The sequence below is a fragment of the Macaca thibetana genome, chromosome 6 (assembly GCF_024542745.1).
Source record: "Macaca thibetana thibetana isolate TM-01 chromosome 6, ASM2454274v1, whole genome shotgun sequence".
NCBI classification, from domain to species: Eukaryota; Metazoa; Chordata; class Mammalia; order Primates; family Cercopithecidae; genus Macaca; species Macaca thibetana.
In genome coordinates this window covers 119,315,809-119,337,452 of record NC_065583.1, presented here as the reverse complement: position 1 = coordinate 119,337,452, position 21,644 = coordinate 119,315,809, and the positions used below count along the sequence as shown (strand labels likewise).

At 38.1% G+C, this 21,644-nt stretch overlaps 1 protein-coding gene across 1 annotated transcript in view; it reads right to left on the bottom strand.

Annotated features, from left to right (window-relative positions):
- Window positions 1-1,074: 1,074 nt before the first annotated feature.
- Window positions 1,075-21,644, bottom strand: part of DEPDC1B (DEP domain containing 1B) — a 117,216-nt gene continuing 96,646 nt past the window's right edge. The window contains exons 8-11 of the mRNA XM_050794378.1: window positions 17,563-17,729; window positions 14,726-14,902; window positions 3,814-3,999; window positions 1,075-2,071 (exon numbers count right to left, since the gene is read on the bottom strand). Of these exons, the coding sequence (XP_050650335.1) occupies window positions 1,910-2,071; window positions 3,814-3,999; window positions 14,726-14,902; window positions 17,563-17,729 (692 nt within the window). The 3' untranslated portion in view covers window positions 1,075-1,909. The remainder of the gene's footprint in view (window positions 2,072-3,813; window positions 4,000-14,725; window positions 14,903-17,562; window positions 17,730-21,644) is intronic.

Sequence of the window (21,644 nt, the reverse complement as noted above, 5' to 3'; positions counted from 1 at the left end):
ACTAGAAGACCTAATATTGTAGATAGCAATTCTCTCCAAATTGATTTATAGATATAATACAATCAAAATTTTAAAAAAAACTCAACAGGGTGAGTGTGTGTCTCTGTGTGCGTGGTGTGTAGGCTTGATCTGATATTAAAATTTGTACAAAGACAAAAAAGTCAAAAAAAAGGAAAAAATGTTCAGCCATATTAATAATCAGGGAAATGCAAACTAAAACCACAATCAGACACTATTAATACCCACCACATTGACAACATTTCAAACTCTGCCAATATCAAGTTTTGGTGAGGATATTAAACAAAAGGAGTTCTCATACACTGTTAATGGGAGTGTTAATTGGGACAACCACTTTGGATAACTGCTATTATCTAGTCATCTATTTCACATTTAGTTGGTGCTTATATTTTATGATCTCTCCATAAGTATGTTATATTTTTTTTTAAAAAGTAATCTTAAAAAAAAAAAGGAAAGAAAACAACTACATATACTTTCAAAGATAAGCAACAGGAAAAGAGACTCTGAAAAATAAACTCTACCTTGGAGTGAAAATAGAGCAGAAAGAGTAATTATTCTTGGCTCTAAACAGACTGCCAAAGTCTGAGAATGAATCCCGAAACACTAAAAATCTCCCATTACATTACGTATTTGGAATGTAAGGTGGTACCCAAACCATTAGGAATACTTTGATCCATTTTTAAAAGCAAAATCTGCATCAATTGTAGGAGGTATTTTGCTACAAGAAAACAGGAGCAAATCTTAAGTGCAAAGAAAAATCAGTCCAAGGAGTACTGTAAGTCAATTAGTAGGTGTTGCTCTCAGCTTTTTGGGTAATTGCGCTCAGAGGAAGACTTTCAGCTGCTCCATAATCCAAGTGCACCACAATTTTACAAAAGGGCAAAGCAATGCTAAAAAATTAACAAAGTGCTCACCTAAAGGCCAGTCAATACAAAAGCCCAAATCTTACTTTCTATTTTCTCATAGAAATTAATGACTGATGAAGATCATTGGCAAAGGCATTTGAGGATGCTCTCTAACTGATCTAAATAAATGCGAAAAAAGAAACACGAGGTATGGCATTTTAAAAAAAAATAAATTTATTTACATTTCACTTACTTTCAAAAGGATGAAAATATATAACGGAAGTAGTCTCATTTTATTTAACCCATTTGTGTTTGACTTAGAATCACAGGTCTAAGGGTACCCAAAGAATTTATCCAGTTCAACTTTCCATTTTTAGCTAGGACTGAAATTATACCATTGCAGGCAGATGAAAATCTACTCCACTTATAGGTAAACATCAACTAATATATACGTTATAAAAACACTAGCTTTAGTAAAATCTGTCATAATATCCAATAAATCTGCAATAAAAGACATAGCCATCACAATATAAGACATTACAAAATTTATGTGCAGCAATAAAAACTGGAATTTATACAGGAGAAATCATAATTGGCTACGAAGTCAATAGCATCATATTAACAGTACCCAGTGTCTTTCTTATTCAAGTATACACACTATTTTTAAGACTTAAAATTAAGTCTTAAGGCTGTAATAAAGATATTAGTAGCTAGGATGTATATACACAATTATTTAATAAACACCATAAAAAAGAAAGCAGAGATAAAAATATCCTTAAATTTTGTAACAATTACAAACATGTTAACATTATCACTATATATTTGACTCATAAATTTTAACCAATTTATACACTTTAAAAATAGCATTGAGTTTTATAAAAATACTAATGACTAAACATTTTTAAAAACTAAGGCAATCTTTATCTACATTTCAGTAGTCTTTGTTTTATGCTTTTCTTTCTTCCACCACCAAAGTCTTTCTCCTAACCACCATTCACTCAAAACAACAACAGTGGTCTCTGGCGCCTGTTGCTGTGGAAGTATTATTACATTCGAAAACTTCTAGTTCTTTGAAATGGTTGGAAAGGCTTCTTTAGTGCCCACATTAGCAGCTGTGGTTTCGGTTTGGGTTTTTCAGGAAACAGAAGTGCTTCACTTTCTGGTGTAGGAAATCGTTCTTGATAGACTTCAGGATAGGATTTCTGAAACTAAAATAACGAATGGTCCAAGAAGAGTAAAAAAAGACACAGAAAAGCCAATAAAATTAGGCAGCCAAATTGTAAGAGTTTCTGAGCCTGTACTTTCCTATTTTTGTTTATTTTTGTTAAACCATTTGATTCCAATTTCTATAGAGTTAATCTATCTTTCTTTTGATCTAAGCTTCAAGTAAGTTCCCCTTTTAATCATGTTTCTTAAAATTTCCCCCACCGCCAACTACAAATAGACCTCACTTTTTAAATATTCACAAGTAACTCTGACTTCAAAATAACTTCTGTTCTACACAGCTAAATAAAATTTTGTCCCAATTACATTACACCATTTCTCTGCTTCTCCAACTCAGTCCCACCAGCTTCTGCCCAAATGGAAGAGGGAATATTCTGGTGTATATTACTTTGTGAAAAGCTTAAAAGAGAGGCAGTATACTTTCTGTTGATCTTCACCACCAAACTCTCCTCCAGAATTACTCTGAGAATAATATGATTAGAAACCCAGAACTCTGGTGCTCTATGTGTAACCCTACACGTACGATGTTTCCCGAATCCAACTATGTAGAGTTCGGTCTTTAAAAACAACAACCACTCACCTGATCATGGATCAATCGTGATGAATAGTCAAAATTAACATATTGTGAGTTAAAAACAATTCTCTGGAACCCTAAGCTGTGTTCCCTAACATAAGAGGAACTAAAAACTTGTACTGATACCTGAGGCAAGAAACTAATTTGATAGTGGCTATCTAAAACCAATGACTTTTAAACTCTAGATATTTTACATCTGTGAATTCCATCGGATTTGCCTTTTGAAAACATGAAAAGAAATCTACCCTCACTGATCTTTACTCTGAGATTAATGTAGATGCTCTGCTAATTCACATCATGCCACATACCAAAATAAAGGACAAATATTAGAGAATAACTCTGTCAATGAAGAGTTTGGCAATGGTAACAGGTTTACACTGAAGAATATAGATCTAGGAAACTGACCATAGTGAGTAAATCATTGAGACTTCTGGAATGTATGAACTGACTAGTATACTTAGAAAACTGCTATGGCTCAGAAGATGAGATTTATATGAAGCCTATTAAAATTAAAAAAAAACAGTAGGGAGGAGAAAAATGATTTATAAAGAATATCCTTTATAGCAGCATGATTTATAATCCTTTGGGTATATCCCCAGTAATGGGATGGCTGGGTCATATGGTACATCTAGTTCTAGATCTGTGTATGTTCATTGCGGCACTATTCACAATAGCAAAGACTTGGAATCAACCCAAATGTCCATTAGTGACAGACTGGATTAAGAAAATGTGGCACATATACACCATGGAATACTATGCAGCCATCAAAAAGGATGAGTTTGTGTCCTTTGTAGGGACATGGATGCAGCTGGAAACCATCATTCTTAGCAAACTATCACAAGAACAGAAAACCAAACACCGCATGTTCTCACTCATAGGTGGGAACTGAACAATGAGATCACTTGGACTTGGGAAGGGGGACATCACACACTGGGGCCTATTATGGGGAGGGGGCAGAGGGGAGGGATTGCATTGGGAGTTAACCTGATGTAAATGACGAGTAGTTGGGTGCTGACGAGTTGATGGGTACAGCACAGCAACATGGCACAAGTATACATATGTAACAAACCTGCACGTTATGCACATGTACCCTAGAACTTAAAGTATAATAATAAAATAAAATAAAATAAAATAAAAAGAATATCCTTTTACCTGCTTGAGTTTCTTCTTCTTCTCTTTGCTGGAGAGTTTGGCATCTGTTATGACTTCCTCCAACAAGGCTGCCAGAGGTTCCTGAGAGCCGTATGATCTTTGATATTCAAATTCCTCTGGACTAATTTGACGGCAAAATGATGGAGCAGATAAAGTGATATCCATATCAGCTCCTGGGTATTTTATCTGAGGCAAAACGATTAAGAGTGAAAGAATATAGCATATTTTCAAATAAATTATAAGAATTAGTTCAGATCAAATGCGGGATACCTCCTTGTACTGTAGCGATGCCATGTTAGTCCTCAAAATTTGATTGGGGGAAACTCTATATTGAAAAGTAAAAGCATTCCCATAACTTCAAAATATTATTGTTTAAAGCCACAGTTTTAAATGGGATTTTTACCTTTGTAAACCCAAGAGCCATTTCAATAACAAAAAAGCTTGTGCCCTTGTTGGGAACAGGCCCCAAAATCTGGCCATAGACTGGCCCCAAAACTGGCTATAAACAAAATCTCTGCAGCACTGTGACATGCTCGTGATGGCCTTGACGCCCACGCTGGAAGGTTGTCAGTTTACAAGAATGAGGGCAAGGAACACCTGACCCACCAGGGTGGAAAACCGCTTAAGGCATTCTTAAACCATAAACAATAGCATGAGCAATCTGTGCCTTAAAGACATGTTCATGCTGCAGATAACTATCCAGAGTCCATCCCTTTATTTCGGCCCATCCCTTTATTTCCCATAAGGAATACTTTTAGTAAATTTTATGACTGGTTTGCTGTCAATAAATATGTGAGTAAATCTCTGTTCAAGGCTCTCAGCTCTGAAGGCTGTGAGACCCCTGATTTCCCACTCCACACTCTATATTTCTGCGTGTGTCTTTAATTCCTCTAGTGACACTGGGTTAGGGTCTCCATGACCAAGCTAGTCTCGGCATGCCCTCTTTTAACAAGATCTGAAATTCAAGCATAAATTAAACACATTGACTAAAATGATTCAAACATCGATAATGTTGGACATTCACTGGAACTATCCAGGCGCCTTCCCACATCTGAAGAGTCGGATTCTCAATGCCTTGAGGATAGTAGTGGCACGTATTGAGCTAAGCTTTTAGGAAGAGAGGATTACTACAACCATTTTCTAACATCTTACCCATGAGAATCAAGTAAAACAACAAATGTGCAGACAGTGCAGAAGGGATAAGGGAGAAGAAATAAGAGGAAAAAAGAAAAAAAAGACCTGTGAATAAATGAACATACATTGAAAATATTTAATTTCAGAGTCTGGAGTCTTTTGAAACAGAAGGTTGCAGATGAGGATCACAGAAGGCTTGTGTCAAAAACATTGTCTACCTCATAATGTATCCCAGGGTCAGCCCTGAAACTGTCCTAAAACAATCACTGGAATAATCCAAGCAACACTGCATTTTCAGAGAAGCACTCCCCTAAATGTGATACAGTGTAGAGGCTTAGGAGCCTAATCAAGATAACAATGATCTATAGGTTCTGAGTGCTGAATGGAACAACTGCTTGGCAATTCTAATATGTACTTGCAAGAGAGAAAAGGTAACTGGACAAATTAATCACTATTGATTTTATTCAGAGCACACTGTAGTGTCTCTTCACAAGATCATGTTTACCTGCAGTTAAATTAATCACCATAGCTCAGCCTTCTGAACTTCAATAGTAAAGGGCTCACAAGGCTGTTACTACAATATATGCCTGTGCTATGCATGTGAATACACAAACCTAGCAAGTATATAGGGCGACATAGTTATTGCTTGATATGGTTTGGATGTGTCCTCACCCAAATCTCATCTTGAAATGTAGTTCCCATAATCCCCTTGTTGTGGGAGATGGGAGGTAACTGAATCACAGGGCAGTTATACCCCCATGCTGTTCTTATGATAGTGAGTGAATTCTCATGAGATCTGATGGTTTTATGAGGGGATTTTCTCCCTTTTGCTCGGCGCTTCTCTCTCCTGCTGCCTCATGAAGAAGGATGTGTTTGCTTCCCCTTCCGCCATGATTGTAAGTTTCCTGAGGCCTCCCCAGCCGTGCTAAACCGTGAGCCAATTAAATCTCTTTCCTTTACAAATTACCCAGTCTTGGGTATGTCTTAGCAGCATGAGAACAGACTAATACACTGCTATAACATTTCCTTGCGAAACCTGGTGAAGTATTTCTGTTCATTTTTATTTTCTTTAGGTTTGGCTCATAAAAATATCAGAGGAAAAAAAATTAAACTAAAACAGCAGTTAAGATTACACTTTTCACCCATGCAAGTGGCAAAGGTATGTACAAGTATTAATAATATCCAGAGTAGGCAAAGGTGCAGAGAAATGAACACTCACTTTCTTATACCACTGACAGAGATGTAAATTTAAATGATCATTCTAAAGGGAAATTTGGCAATATGCTATCGATACTTTAAATATGTTCATGGCCTTTGGCCAAGCAATGCTGTCCCTAGGAATTTATTCTTAGAAAATAATCACAGATCAGCCAAAAAAAAAAAAAAAATCTACCTTTAAAAATATTTACTGTAACTGCTTCCAAAACGGGGGAAAGCATGGAAACAATCTAAATACCATCCAAAAAGTATCATTTAAATAAATTATGGTATATCCATATTATGGAATACTGTGTGGCCAATAATATTACTATAGAATAATATAACAATAATGATGATACCAACAACAAAGGCAGCTACTAATTGTAGGTTTACAATATGATAAACATTATTGTGAGCATTTCACATGTATTAAGCCCACATGTATTAATCATATGTATTAATTCCCCAGAAAAACCCTATGAGGTAAATATTAACTACTATTATTCCCATTTTACAGATGAGAAAGAGAAATGTTGGGACAGATGTTGAAGCAGAGACATGTTATATAATTTGCCTAAGGTCACACAGCTAACAAAAAGCATGTCATGAATTCAAAGTCTCCTGAGTCTGTGCTCTCGGCCACTCTCATGCCAATCAAGAATAATTAATGATGGGGGAATTTTTTCTCAATGTTAAGAGAACATAAGTGGCAGGAAGGGAGGCAGGCAGGAAGGGAGGCAGGCAAGAAAGAAGGAGGGAAGGAGGGAAGGAAGGAAGGAAGGAAAGGAGGAAGGAAGAAAGGGATGAAGGGAGGGCAGGGGAGGGAGGAGAGAGGAGAGAGGGAAGAGAGTAAGGCAGGCATGGATATAGACAGACACACACAGAAAAAAAATCTGAAAAACTGTAATACTGACTATGAACATTTTAGTGTAACACTGATACCGTTTGGTGTGGTTTTTTCTATATTTCCCAGGTTTCTTCAATGTGTTAGGTTGATCATTGCAAAAAAATAAGAAAAAAATTTAATTTTAAAATTGCCTTCTAGAAAGAGCTGCACAGTTAATTATTTTTGTAATACCTCAGAAGGACGCAGTTCACTGGTCCTTAATTGTGGTGCCTCAAAAAGATCTCAAATGAGAAGAGGTCCAATCAGTCAGAAGGAGTCAAGTGGACCTTCTGCCTGCCTTTACAGAGTTTCTGCTCCCATAGACTGACATAAAAACCCCACTTTGGGGTCCACAGGATAACATATATTATAACTGGGAGGCGCGCCCAAGATGGCCGAATAGGAACAGCTCCAGCCTCCAGCTCCCAGCGTGAGCGACACAGAAGACGGGTGATTTCTGCATTTTCAACTGAGGTACCAGGTTCATCTCACTGTGGCGTGTTGGACACTTGGCACTGGACCACGGGCGCAGCCCGACCATCAAGAGCTGAAGCAGGGCGAGGCATCGCCTCATCTGGGAAGCGCAAGGGGGAAGGGAATTCTTTTTCCTAGCCAAAGGAAATTGAGACACACAACACCTGGAAAATCTAGAAGGCAATTTTAAAATTTTAAATTTTAAGGCAATTTAAAAATTTAAATTTTAAGGCAAAAATTTAAATTTTAAGGCAATTTAAAATTTTAAGGCAATTTAAAAATTTAAATTTTAAGGCAAAAATTTAAATTTTAAGGCAATTTAAAATTTTAAATTTTAAGGCAATTTAAAAATTTTAATCTAGAAGGCAATTTTAAAATTCTTTCTAGAAGGCAATTTTAAAATTAAATTTTTTTCTTATTTTTTTGCAATGATCAAACTAACACATTGAAGAAACCTGGGAAATATAGAAAAAACCACACCAAACGGTATCAGTGTTACACTAAAATGTTCATAGTCAGTATTACAGTTTTTCAGATTTTTTTTCTGTGTGTGTCTGTCTATATCCCACACCTGGCCCAGAGGGTCCCACGCCCACAGAGCCTCCCTCATTCCTAGCACAGCAGTCTGAGATCTAACTGCAAGGCAGCAGTGAGGCTGAGGGAGGGGCGCCCGCCATGCTGAGGCTTAAGTGGGTAAACAAAACCGCTGGGAAACTCGAATTGGGTGGAGCCCACCACAGCTCAAGGAGGCCGGCCTACCTCTGTAGACTCCTCCTCTGGGGACAGGGCATAGCTAAACAAAAAGCAGCAGAAACCTCCACAGAGGTAAATGCCCCTGTCCGACATCTTTGAAGAGAGCAGTGGATATCCAGGCACGGAGGTTGAGATCTGAGAACAGACATACTGCCTACTCAAGTGGGTCCCTGGCACTGAGTAGCATAACTGGGAGACATCCACTAGGTGCAGACCGACACCTCACACCTCACACAGCAGGGTATACCACAGAGACGAAGCTTCCAGAGCAAGAATCAGACAGCAACACTTGCTGTTCAGCAATATTCTATTTTCTGCAGCCTCCGCTACTGATACCCAGGCAAACAGGGTCTGGAGTGGACCTCAAGCAATCTCCAACAAACCTACAGCTGAGGGTCCTGACTGTTAGAAGGAAAACTAACAAACAGAAAGGACACCCACACCAAAACCCCATCAGTACGTCACCATCATCAAACACCAAAGGCAGATAAAACCACAAAGATGGGGAAAAAGCAGGGCAGAAAAGCTGGAAATTCAAAAAATCAGAGAGCATCTACCCCTCCAAAGTAGCGCAGCTCATCGCCAGCAATGGAACAAACCTGGACGGAGAATGACTTTGACGAGTTGAGAGAAGACGGCTTCAGTCGATCAAACTTCTCAGAGCTAAAGGAGGAACTACGTAACCAGGGCAAAGAAACTAAAAGCCATGAAAAAAGAATGGAGGAATGGATAACTAGAATAATCAATGCAGAGAAGACCTTAAAAGAACTGATAGAGATGAAAATCATAACAGGAGAATTACATGACAAATGCACAAGCTTCAGTAACCAACTCGATCAACTAGAAGAAAGAGTATCAGCGATTGAAGATCAAATGAATGAAAGGAAGCAAGAAAAGAAGAGTAGAGAAAAAAGAGTAAACAGAAATGAACAAAGCCCCCAAGAACCATGGGATTATGTGAAAAGACCAAATCTACGTCTGATTCGGGTGCCTGAAAGTGACGGGGAAAATAGAACCAAGTGGGAAAACACTCTTCAGGATATCATCCAGGAGAACTTCCCCAGCCTAGTAAGGCAGGCAAACATTCAAATTCAGGAAATACAGAGATCACCACAAAGATACTCCTTGAGAAGAGCAACTCCAAGACACATAATTGTCACATTTACCAAAGTTGAAATGAAGGAAAAAATGTTAAGGGCAGCCAGAGAGAAAGGTCGGGTTACACACAAAGGGAAGCCCATCAGACTAACAGCAGATCTCTCAGCAGAAGTTCTCCAAGCCAGAAGAGAATGGGGGCCAATATTCAAGAATCTTAAAGAAAAGAATTTTAAACCCAGAATTTCATATCCAGCCAAACTACGTTTCATAAGTGAAGTAGAAATAAAATCCTTTACAGATAAGCAAATGCTTAGAGATTTTGTCACCACCTGGCCTGCCCTACAAGAGACCCTGAAGGAAGCACTAAACATGGAAAGGAACAACAGGTACCAGCCATTGCAAAAACATGTCAAAATGTAAAGTCTATCGAAGCTAGGAAGAAACTGCATTAACTAGCTAGCAAAATAACCAGATAATATCATAATGACAGGATCAAGTTCACACATAACAATATTAACCTTAAATGTAAATGGATTAATGGTCCAATTAAAAGACACAGACTGGCAAACTGGATAAAGAGTCAAGACCCATCAGTTTGCTGTATTCAGGAGACCCATCTCACAGGTAGAGACACACATAGGCTCAAAATAAAAGGATGGAGGAAGATCTACCAAGCAAATGGAAAACAAAAAAAAGGCAGGGGTTGCAATCCTAGTCTCTGATGAAACAGAGTTTAACCATCAAAGATCAAAAGAGACAAAGAAGGTCATTACATAATGGTAAAGGGATCAATTCATCAGGAAGAGCTAACTATCCTAAATATATATGCACCCAATACAGGAGCACCCAGATTCACAAAGCAAGTCCTTAGAGACTAACAAAGAGACTTAGACTCCCACACAATAATAATAGGAGACTTTAACACCCCACTGTCAACATTAGACAGATCAACCAGACAGAAAGTTAACAAGGATATCCAGGAATTGAACTCAACTCTGCACCAAGCAGACCTAATAGACATCTACAGAACTCTCCACCCCAAATCAACAGAATATACATTCTTCTCAGCACCACATCACACTTATTCCAAAATTGACTACATAGTTGGAAGTAAAGCACTCCTCAGCAAATGTAAAAGAACAGAAATTATAATAAACTGTCTCTCAGACCACTGTGCAATCAAACTAGAACTCAGGACTAAGAAACTCAATCAAAACCGCTCAACTACATGGAAACTGAACAACCTGCTCCTGAATGACTACTGGTTACATAACAAAATGAAGGCAGAAATAAAGATGTTCTTTGAAACCAATCAGAACAAAGATACAACATACCAGAATCTCTGGGACACATTTAAAGCAGTGTGCAGAGGGAAATGTATAGCACTAAATGCCCACAAGAGAAAGCAGGAAAGATCTAAACTTGACACCCTAACATCACAATGTAAAGAACTAGAGAAGCAAGAACAAACACATTCAAAAGCTAGCAGAAGGCAGAAATAACTAAGATCAGAGCAGAACTGAAGGAGATAGAGACACAAAAAATCCTCCAAAAAATCAATGAATCAAGGAGTTGTTGTTTTCGTGAAAACATCAACATAATTGATAGGCCACTAGCAAGACTAATAAAGAAGAAAAGAGAGAAGAATCAAATAGATGAAATAAAAAATGATAAAGGAGATATCACCACCGACCCAATAGAAATACAAATTACCATCAGAGAATACTATAAACACCTCTATGCAAATAAACTAGAAAACCTAGAAGAAATGGATAATTTCCTGGACACTTACACTCTTCCAAGACTAAACCAGGAAGAAGTTGAATCCCTGAATAGACCAATAGCAGGCTCTGAAATTGAGGCAATAATTAATAGCCTACCAACCAAAAAAAGTCCCAGACCAGACGGATTCACAGCCGAATTCTACCAAAGGTACAAGGAGGAGTTGGTACCATTCCTTCTGAAACTATTTCAATCAATGGAAAAAGAGGGAATCCTCCCTAACTCATTTTACGAGGCCAACATCATCCTTATACCAAAGCCTGGCAGAGATACAACAAAAAAAAGAGAATTTTAGACCAATATCCCTGATGAACATTGATGCAAAAATCCTCAATAAAATACTGGTAAACCGAATACAGCAGCACATCAAAAAGCTTATCCACCATCATCCAGTGGGCTTCATCCCTGGGATGCAAGGCTGGTTCAACATACGCAAATCAATAAACGTAATCCAGCATATAAACAGAACCAAAGACAAAAAACACATGATTATCTCAATAGATGCAGAAAAGGCCTTTGACAAAATTCAACAGCCCTTCATGCTAAAAACTCTCAATGAATTCAGTATTGATGGAATGTATCTCAAAAGAATAAGAGCTATTTATGACAAACCCACAGCCAATATCATACTGAATGGGCAAAAACTGGAAGCATTCCCTTGAAAACTGGCACAAGACAGGGACGCCCTCTCTTACCATTCCTATTCAACATAGTGTCGGAAGTTCTGGCCAGGGCAATCAGGCAAGAGAAAGAAATAAAGGGTGTTCAGTTAGGAAAAGAAGAAGTCAAATTGTCCTTGTTCGCAGATGACATGATTGTACATTTAGTAAACTCCATTGTCTCAGCCCAAAATCTCCTTAAGCTGATAAGCAACTTCAGCAAAGTCTCAGGATACAAAATTAATGTGCAAAAATCACAAGCATTCTCATACATCAGTAACAGACAAACAGACAGCTAAATCATGAATGAACTTCCATTCACAATTGCTTCCAAGAGAATAAAATACCTAGGAATCCAACTTACAAGGGATGTAAAGGACCTCTTCAAGGAGAACTACAAACCACTGCTCAGTAAAATCGAAGAGGACACAAACAAATGGAAGAACATACCATGCTCATGGAGAGGAAGAATCAATATTGTGAAAATGGCCATACTGCCCAAGGTAATTTATAGATTCAATGCCATCCCCATTAAGCTACCAATGAGTTTCTTCACAGAATTGGAAAAAACTGCTTTAAAGTTCAGATGGAACCAAAAAAGACCCCGCATTGCTAAGACAATCTTAAGCCAAAAGAACAAAGCTGGAGGCATCACGCTACCTGACTTCAAACTGTACTACAAGGCTACAGTAACCAAAACAGCATGGTACTGGTACCAAAACAGAGATATAGACTAATGGAACAGAACAGAGCCCTCAGAAATAATACCACACATCTACAGCCATCTGATCTTTGACAAACTTGACAAAAACAAGAAATGGGGAAAGGATTCCCTATTTAATAAATGGTGCTGGGTAAATTGGCTAGCCATAAGTAGAAAGCTGAAACTGGATCCTTTCCTTACTCCTTATACGAAAATTAATTCAAGATGGATTAGAGACTTAAATGTTAGACCTAAAACCATAAAAACCCTAGAAGAAAACCTAGGTAATACCATTCAGGACACAGGCATGGGCAAGGACTTCATGTCTAAACACCAAAAGCAACAGCAACAAAAGCCAAAATTGACAAATAGGATCTAATTAAACTAAAGAGGTTCTGCACAGCAAAAGCAACTACCATCATAGTGAACAGGTAACCTACAGAATGGGAGAAAATTTTGGTGATCTACTAATCTGACAAAGGGCTAATATCCAGAACCTATAAAGAACTCAATCAAATTTACAAGAAAAAAACAACCCCATCAAAAAGTGGGCAATGGATATGAACAGACACTTCCCAAAAGAAGACATTCATACAGCCAACAGACACATGAAAAAATGCTTATCATCACTCACCATCAGAGAAATGCAAATCAAAACCACAATAAGATACCATCTCACACCAGTTAGAATGGTAATCATTAAAAAATCAGGAAACAACAGGTGCTGGAGAGGATGTGGAGAAATAGGAACACTTTCACACTGTTGGTGGGACTGTAAACTACTTCAACCATTGTGGAAAACAGTGTGGCGATTCCTCAAGGATCTAGAACTAGAAATACCATATGACCCAGCCATCCCATTACTGGGGATATACCCAAAGGATTATAAATCATGCTGCTATAAAGACACATGCACACATATGTTTATTGCGGCACTATTCACAACAGCAAAGACTTGGAATCAACCCAAATGTCCATCAGTGAAAGACTGGATTAAGAAAACATGGCACATATATACTATGGAATACTATGTAGCCATAAAAAAGTATGGGTTCGTGTCCTTTGTAGGGACACAGTTGCAGCTGGAAACCATCATTCTCAGCAAACTATTGCAAGAACAGAAAACCAAATACCGCATATTCTCACTTATAGGTGGGAACTGAACAATGAGATCACTTGGACACAGGAAGGGGATCATCACACACCGAGTCCTATTGTGGGAAAGGGGGAGATGGGAGGGATAGCGTTAGGAGATATACCTAATGTAAATGACGAGTTAATGGGTGCAGCACACCAACATGGCACATGTATACATATGTAACAAACCTGCACATTGTGCACATGTACCATAGAACTTAAAGTATAATAAAAATGTATATATATGATTATTACACTTCTTTTATTATTATTATTATGTAATATTATTATTACACTTCTTGTAATATATTATTACACTTCTTTTGCATTGTTTTTATATAACCACCATGACAATAGCAGCAGCTACCTTTCAAAGAATACCTGACATATGTCAGAAACTCATCCTAAGAATTGTAAAGTACAGTGTTCTAATCTTCACAACTTTATAAAGTAAGAATGGCCCATTTTAACGCCTGAGGAAAGAAAGTAAAATCCAAAGAGGTTAAGGGACTTGCCCAGAGTCACACAACGGAAAGGATACAGCTAGGAATTTGGCCAGGGTTTCATGGCTCTCATGCCAGTGTTCTTCTACCGTACTATGATTTTTAGACAGGGAATATGGAATGATAGTTTAGAGTACTGATTCCAGAGGCTGACTGCATCCATCAGAATTCTGGCTCTGTAGCCTTAAACAAAGTTATTTAAGTAATTTGTGCCTTAGCTTTTTCATGCAAAAAGTGGCAATATTAAACTAGGTCACAGGGCAATTATGAATCAAGACACTAATTGCACATAAAATCATTTCCATCAGTACGTATATGTAGATTCTGAACAAACTCATTCAAGGAATTAGCAATAAAAAATATGCTGCATGGATTGATATAACAAAACCAAATGTGCATTCTATAAACTTTTCAATGATAATACAAACACATGCAGGGGCTTTCTATGTGCCAAGACCTGTTGTAAGTACTTTATAAACATTAATTCACTTAATCCTCACAATAAAATGCCCCAAGAAGACTAGCAAGCTTACATGACTTAATATTGCCAATTTTATAGGACTGATAATATCCTCTTCTTTACCTGGACTCTTCGTAGATGAGCCACACGCTCCTCTATAGAGGTCTGCAAGCCCAAAGGGACTTTCAGAATTTCCTGGTAATTGTCCATCAGAAATGTTACCAATCTAGCAGCTAATAACTCATCCAAGTCCACTTCATCCTTGGAACACAAGATGCACCGGGAAAATGTTTGAACCATCTAAAAAAAGAGCGGGGTGAGGGGAGTAAATGCAGTGAGTATTTTTCTGAACTGAGTGCAAACTAATTTGCAAAAAGCAAATATAATAAATGGTCTAAGGCACAGGGTGCACATTCTACCAAGAGTACCCAGCTATCTCAAATGGGCTGGTGGTCTCAACAACCAGAACAAACAAAATGTGCATCTTCCTATTAAGAGACTGCAGAGAGATGCTTATCTGAGCAATTTTTAAAGGTACCTCTTTTACACATGATTTTAAACATACATACATATATATACACATACACACATATGAATATATGAAAACAAATTTCGAAAATCATTATCACCATGACTTGAATCATGCAGCACTATTAAGTTCAAAGCACTTTATAGCCATTTAGTCAATTATTATTTATCCTAATTTCATTATTGATTTGTTTTAAACTGCTAACACAGTCCACATGCCTCAACCATTACATCTTTTCCTAGTTAACTTATTTTCTCTAGGATTTTCCATGTATATTTGACAATCACCTTTGAACAAAGCCATGGGACTTTTCAAGAAGTACATTAAGTGATGAGACTCTTTGCAGCAAGCAGAAATACAAAATACATTATAGTATCAATATAATATAATAATTTCCATATAATTTATATTAACTACTCCTTTTTTTTTTTTTTCTTTTTGATGGAGTCTCACTCTGTAACCTAGGCTGGAGTGCAATGGTGTGATCTTGGCTCACTGTAACCTCTGCCTCCCAGGTTCAAGTAATTCTCCTGCCCCAGTCTCCCAAGTAGCTGGGATTACAGGCGCCCGCCACCATGCCCAGCTAATTTTTGATGGGATTTTACCATGTTGGTCAGGCTGGTCTAGAACTCCTGACCTCAGGTGATCCACCCACCTCGGCCTCCCAAAGTGCTGGGATTACAGGAGTGAGCCACCACGCCCAGCCTAACTACTCCATTCTTAATACTGTTCTTTGGACTAGCTTTTTTTTTTCCCCCACTACTTTTATTGCTGACAATCTTCCTTCAAAATATTTAAGCATAAAATCATGTAATTCTGCTAAGACTTCATTTCATTAACACACTGCGAATGATCTTCACTTAGAGAGACACACAAGCAGAGAACTTTTTGCCTGGAGACCATGGACCCCAGGGACTCTGTGATTGCCTTGAAACTGCATGCAAAGTTTTGCACATGTATTCTATATGCAGAATAGATATAAAGTTTTCTTCCGCTTTTCATAAAGGTCCATTAGCCTCTCTAGCCATTCACTCACTCCAAAACAATACAGAGATCAAGAATCCTCCTAGGCACTAAGTGCTCCTCTGATCTTACTCTATTACTTCTAAAACTGGGCCAGTGAATCCCCAGGGAGTACACAGTGGCTTAGCAGGATATGGAAAGCACGTACATTCCACTGAAGCACCAGTTTTCCTCCAAGACATTTTTTGAGGAAAATTAAGAGATTTTGCTAGTAAATAAATTCTAAAATAAACTCTCTTTAAAAACATATGCCAATAGAAGCAGAGATTAGATGGTGGTTACTAGAGGCTGGGGGGTACAGGGGCATGGAAATGGAAGATGTTGGTCAAACGGTACAAAGATCCAGTGAGACAGGAGGAGCAAGTCTTAGTGCTCTAGTGCACAGCATGGTGACCACAATTATAACAATATATTGTATATTTCAAAATTGCCAAAAGAATAGATTTTTAACATTCTCATTACAAAAAAAATGATAAGTTGGTATGGTAATGAATCTGTTAATTAGCTTGATTGACTCTTTCTATAATGTATACAACTAGATGTACCATATGACCTAGCCATCCCATTACTGGGTATATACCCAAAGGATTATAAATTATGCTGCTATAAAGACACATGCACACGTATGTTTATTGCAGCACTATTCACAATAGCAAAGACTTGGAATCAACCCAAAGGTCCATCAGTGACAGACTGGATTAAGAAAATGTGGCACATATACACCATGGAATACTATGCAGCCATCAAAAAGGATGAGTTTGTGTCCTTTGTAGGGACATGGATGCAGCTGGAAACCATCATTCTTAGCAAACTATCACAAGAACAGAAAACCAAACACCGCATGTTCTCACTCATAGGTGGGAACTGAACAATGAGATCACTTGGACTCAGGAAGGGGAACATGACACACCGGGGCCTATCATGGGGAGGGGGCAGAGGGGAGGGATTGCATTGGGAGTTATACCTGATGTAAATGACGAGCTGATGGGTGCAGCACACCAACATGGCACAAGTATACATATGTAACAAACCTGCACGTTATGCACATGTACCCTACAACTTAAAGTATAATAATCATAAATAAATTAAAAAAAAAAATCACATTGTACCTCATAAATATATGCAATTTTTATTTGTCAATTAAGAATAAATTTAAAATAATTTTAAGTGGGAGAACAGGATGTAGCAGATCTCTCTACAGAGTCTGCCCCCTACTCAAGTCCCCATTTCTCATTATGTTCTTTAAGACACTTAGACCAAAAGCATGACCACAAGTCTGGGTGAACACTGACTGTGGCTCTTTTAAGCAAGCCTGCTTTGTATTTCCCTCTGATCACCCAAACTAATACACCTTACTCAGTCGACTTTCATTCCAAAAAGTCATATCTGATGTTAAAAATCAACCTACCAGTGTTCGGGTACCAAAGCCATCACACAGGGGTGGCATCTCTTTGTTTAAGCAAATCCTTGCCATCATCCTCATCAATAGCTGTAACTTTCTCCTATTTTCAGGAGGCAGGAGAAGGCAGCAAATCTGAAATGCTTCAACTGCCACTTTCTCTTTCTGTAACAAACCTGATTTAGGAAAAAAAAAATTGTTATCTTTCAACACCTATAGCCTAGTAGATTCTATATGGTCATATTTTAACAAAATATATATTAGTAAAATTACATAAAATATTATCACATATTCAACTATACTGGGTCAGTTGAATATAGATCCATTGTCACTCACAAATCGCTATAGAAAATACAAACCATCAACCAGACATGACAAATATATAGAACCAAATACAGCCATTTTCTCCTCCCATACACTAAACAGCTATATCTCACTTTTCATAGCATTCTTTCCTGAACCAGGAGCAGCCAGGCTAACACTGCCCTAACCCTCAACACTCACATTGTTAATTAGTCCAAAATAGAAAGAACATGAACGTGTCATCAGTCAGCAGGCTGACCACCTTGCATGACTCTCACTGACTAAACAAAGGACTAATGCCCACATAGTCCACCGCCAAATGGCTCCCCTTCTTTCTAAACAAGGCCTGTCAAACAATCCTTCCTTCCAGTTAGGCTATCTTTCTTAGTTAAGTGTGCTGATTCAATCATATTATATGTCATCCTTCCTCATCTCAGGTATGATTTTGCTAAAAGCTAAAATATTCTAGCCAGGCACAGTGGCTCACGCCTATAATCTCAGCACTTTGAGAGGCTGAGATGGGATGATCACTTGAGGCCACGAATTTGAGACAAGCCTGGGCAACATAGTGAGAACCCATTTCTACAAAAAAAAAAAATTTTTTTTTAATTAGCTGCCATGGTGGCACACGCCAGTAGTCCTAGCTATTCAGGAGGCTGAAGAGGAGAACTGTTTGAGCCCAGGAGTTTGAGGTTACAGTGAGCCATGATGGCACCAGCCTGGGCAACACAACCAGACTCTCTCTCTCTCTTTTTTTTTAAAGGATATTATAATATTGCTCTCTTTTTTACTATATTTGTCACTGGACACACTTATATCCAAGCCCTCTAATGAGGTAAAACTGCTTCTATCAGTTTATCTGTCCTATATCCAGCCATTTCAAGTTACCACTAGTCTTTGGGAGGCAAAAAAACATCTTTTATATTGAGTAAGTATTTACTGACCATCTACAATATACAAGAACTGTGCTAGATCCCGGAAATACAAAGACATACCAGGCCTCTTCCTTTGAAGAGCTTATGCACTATGAGGAGAAACCCATAAACAAATAAGTGACAAATGAAAGGCAATGCAAGAAATATCTGCAAGGGCCACAGAAGGGGAACTATAAGCCACTCAATATGACTGCAGCACAGGTTATGAGGGGAATGACTTGGTAGAAGTAAAGCTAGAAAGATCAACAGAGATGAGGTCTCAGAAGGCCCTGACTGCCAGATGAAGGAGACTGGGTTTATTCTCAAAGGCAGTGGATGTGCATGGACAGGAAAGGAGGGCAGAAGACAGAGATTTTCTAGACCAAGTGCTGATCCTAGACATACTCGGGAAGGCTGTTGATTACATCATTATCATCTATGTAGACCTGTTTTCAATTCCACATCATCAAATCATGGAAAGAAAAAAGGTTTACGATCATATTTTAATATATTCTTTCATTTACTCAACAAATATTTATGAAGCCTCACCTGTATTCCAGGAACTGTGTTAGGAGGGGACATATAGTGAGGAATAAAGCAAAATCCCTGTGTGATCTCATGGAGCTTGTTTTCCAGAAGATGAAAAGCAAAAAGATATAAAAACACAAGGTCAGGCGGAAAGATGCTATGGAGAAAAATACACTGGAGAGGAGCTGGGGAGTGAGGGAATGTGCTCAAAAAAACACTTCTATCATTTTCAGGAAGGCCCTCTCTAAGGAGGTAACATGTGAGCAGAGATCCAAAGGAAATGACAGCAAGCCAGGGAAATAGTGCAGAGACAAACTTTCAAGGTGGAGGAAATGGCAATTACAAAGATTATAACGTGAGAGCATGCTGGGAATGTGTAAGGTACAGGAATGGGGCCAGCGTCAAGAGACAGTGAGTGTAAGAAAAACACAAGTCAGAAATCAGGTTAGAGAGGCAGCCAAGGGGCGGATTGTGCAGAACTTTGTAGGCTACAAGGGGAAAGCAGGGAAAAAGGAAGACACACAGCATGCTGATGGTCTGAATGGGGATGTAGCAGTTGAACTGGTAATAACTAGTTAAATTCTCTTTCTCCATAAAGCCATCTAGTTTTTCCGTAAAGCCTTCTATCTCATTGTCCCACAAATCCCTTCTTTTCCCAAATTAAAAATCCCTTTGCAAAGGCAGATTTCACCTTATCCTTACTACACTGTATCTACATTGCTTTATGAATGAGACTACAAGCTAACTGAAAGCATAATACATTTATTTTGGCAAGCCACATTTCCTAGTATAATACAAGGCAAACAGATAAACACTCAAATACATATTTATCAATAGACTACATATTATAGTATATTATATTATATTATTAGTCAGTATTACATGGCTACTAAATGATAATTTTTGAAGTTATGCAACAATATTAGTACAATATTTTTTAAAAATAATAAAAGTATGATTATAAAGCCTTTATGAAAAATAATTTATTAAAAAAGAAATATATTTTAAAATTAAGAGTACATCAGGGCTGTAAAATAATCAGAATTTTATAAAAAGAAATTTAAAAATTTCTTTGTGAGGATGATATTAAGCAAATATGTAAAATTATATCCATTGTATCTTTTCAAAAAATTATTACTAAATTCTAAACAACCAGTTCCTTGCCAAACTTAGAGTAGATAATAATTTCAGACTTTGTGAAAATTAAGTGAGGCTAGGCATGGTGGCTCACGCCTATAGTCTCAGCATTCTGGGAGGCCAAGACAGGAGGATCATCTGAGGAGACCAGGCACTTAAGACCAGCCTGGACAACATAGCAAAATCCTATCCCTACAAAAAACTTAAAAAAATTAGATAGGCATAGTGGTGCATGTTTGTGGGCCTAGCTACTTAGAAAACTGAGGCAGGAGGATCACTTGAACCTGTGAGTTTGAGCCTGCAGTGAGCTATGATTGCACCACTGCACTCCAGCCTCGGCAAAAGAGCAATACCCTGGGAAAGGAAAAGGAAAGGGAAAAGGAGAAAGAAACAAGAAGCAAACAAGAAATCAAGGAAGAAGGCATAGGTAAATCCATCTCAGGAATTTATCTACACAAACCTACATACAGGGTGATGAGCGACTATCCTTGACTCATAAACATCCCAATAACTCAACCTTCCTGTGAGACCAGGGTCTCCCTTTTCCTCCCTCCTGTCACTGATCCCAGCTGGGACTCCTCTACAATTCCTTCCAACTGTCAACCTTCCTATTTCCTGTGAAAACAGAATCCTATGCTACTATCTCTTCCTCCTTTAAACCCATCATCATTCCCCAAGATCATCCTCCTGCTTCTGGTAGTGGAGGAGCCACTATCAGTATCTTTAATGGAAGGAAGTCTTGTGGAGGGAGAGGGAGTTGCTTACTCCCAAAGCTAAAAGAGCAGCATGAAAGGATGAGGTCCTGTCACCTGCAGCTGGAACATGGAATACAGTTTCCCAGACTGGGGAGAAAACCCACTGTAAGGACTGGTTAGGTCTATAACATTACTAGAGTTGAACCACAGTTGAGCTACATAATGAATTAAGTAGGACTCTGTAAGTTGATCTTGTAATTTAGCCATCTTTTATAGCAATGTTCTGAGTAGTGGGGAGGGAGGAGAAGAGCAGAACACTTGTTCCAAGTTACCTGCTTGGAAAGGCTTGGGACAAAACCTATCATTTTGACATAATTTATGAGATAAAATTGAAAACTTAATTCATTTCTCCCTCCAAAGAGGTATAAAATTGGTATGCTCAATTTCCTTTACCTGCTTACTTTTTTCAAAGTATACATTACTACCACCTAATATACTACAGAATTTACTTATC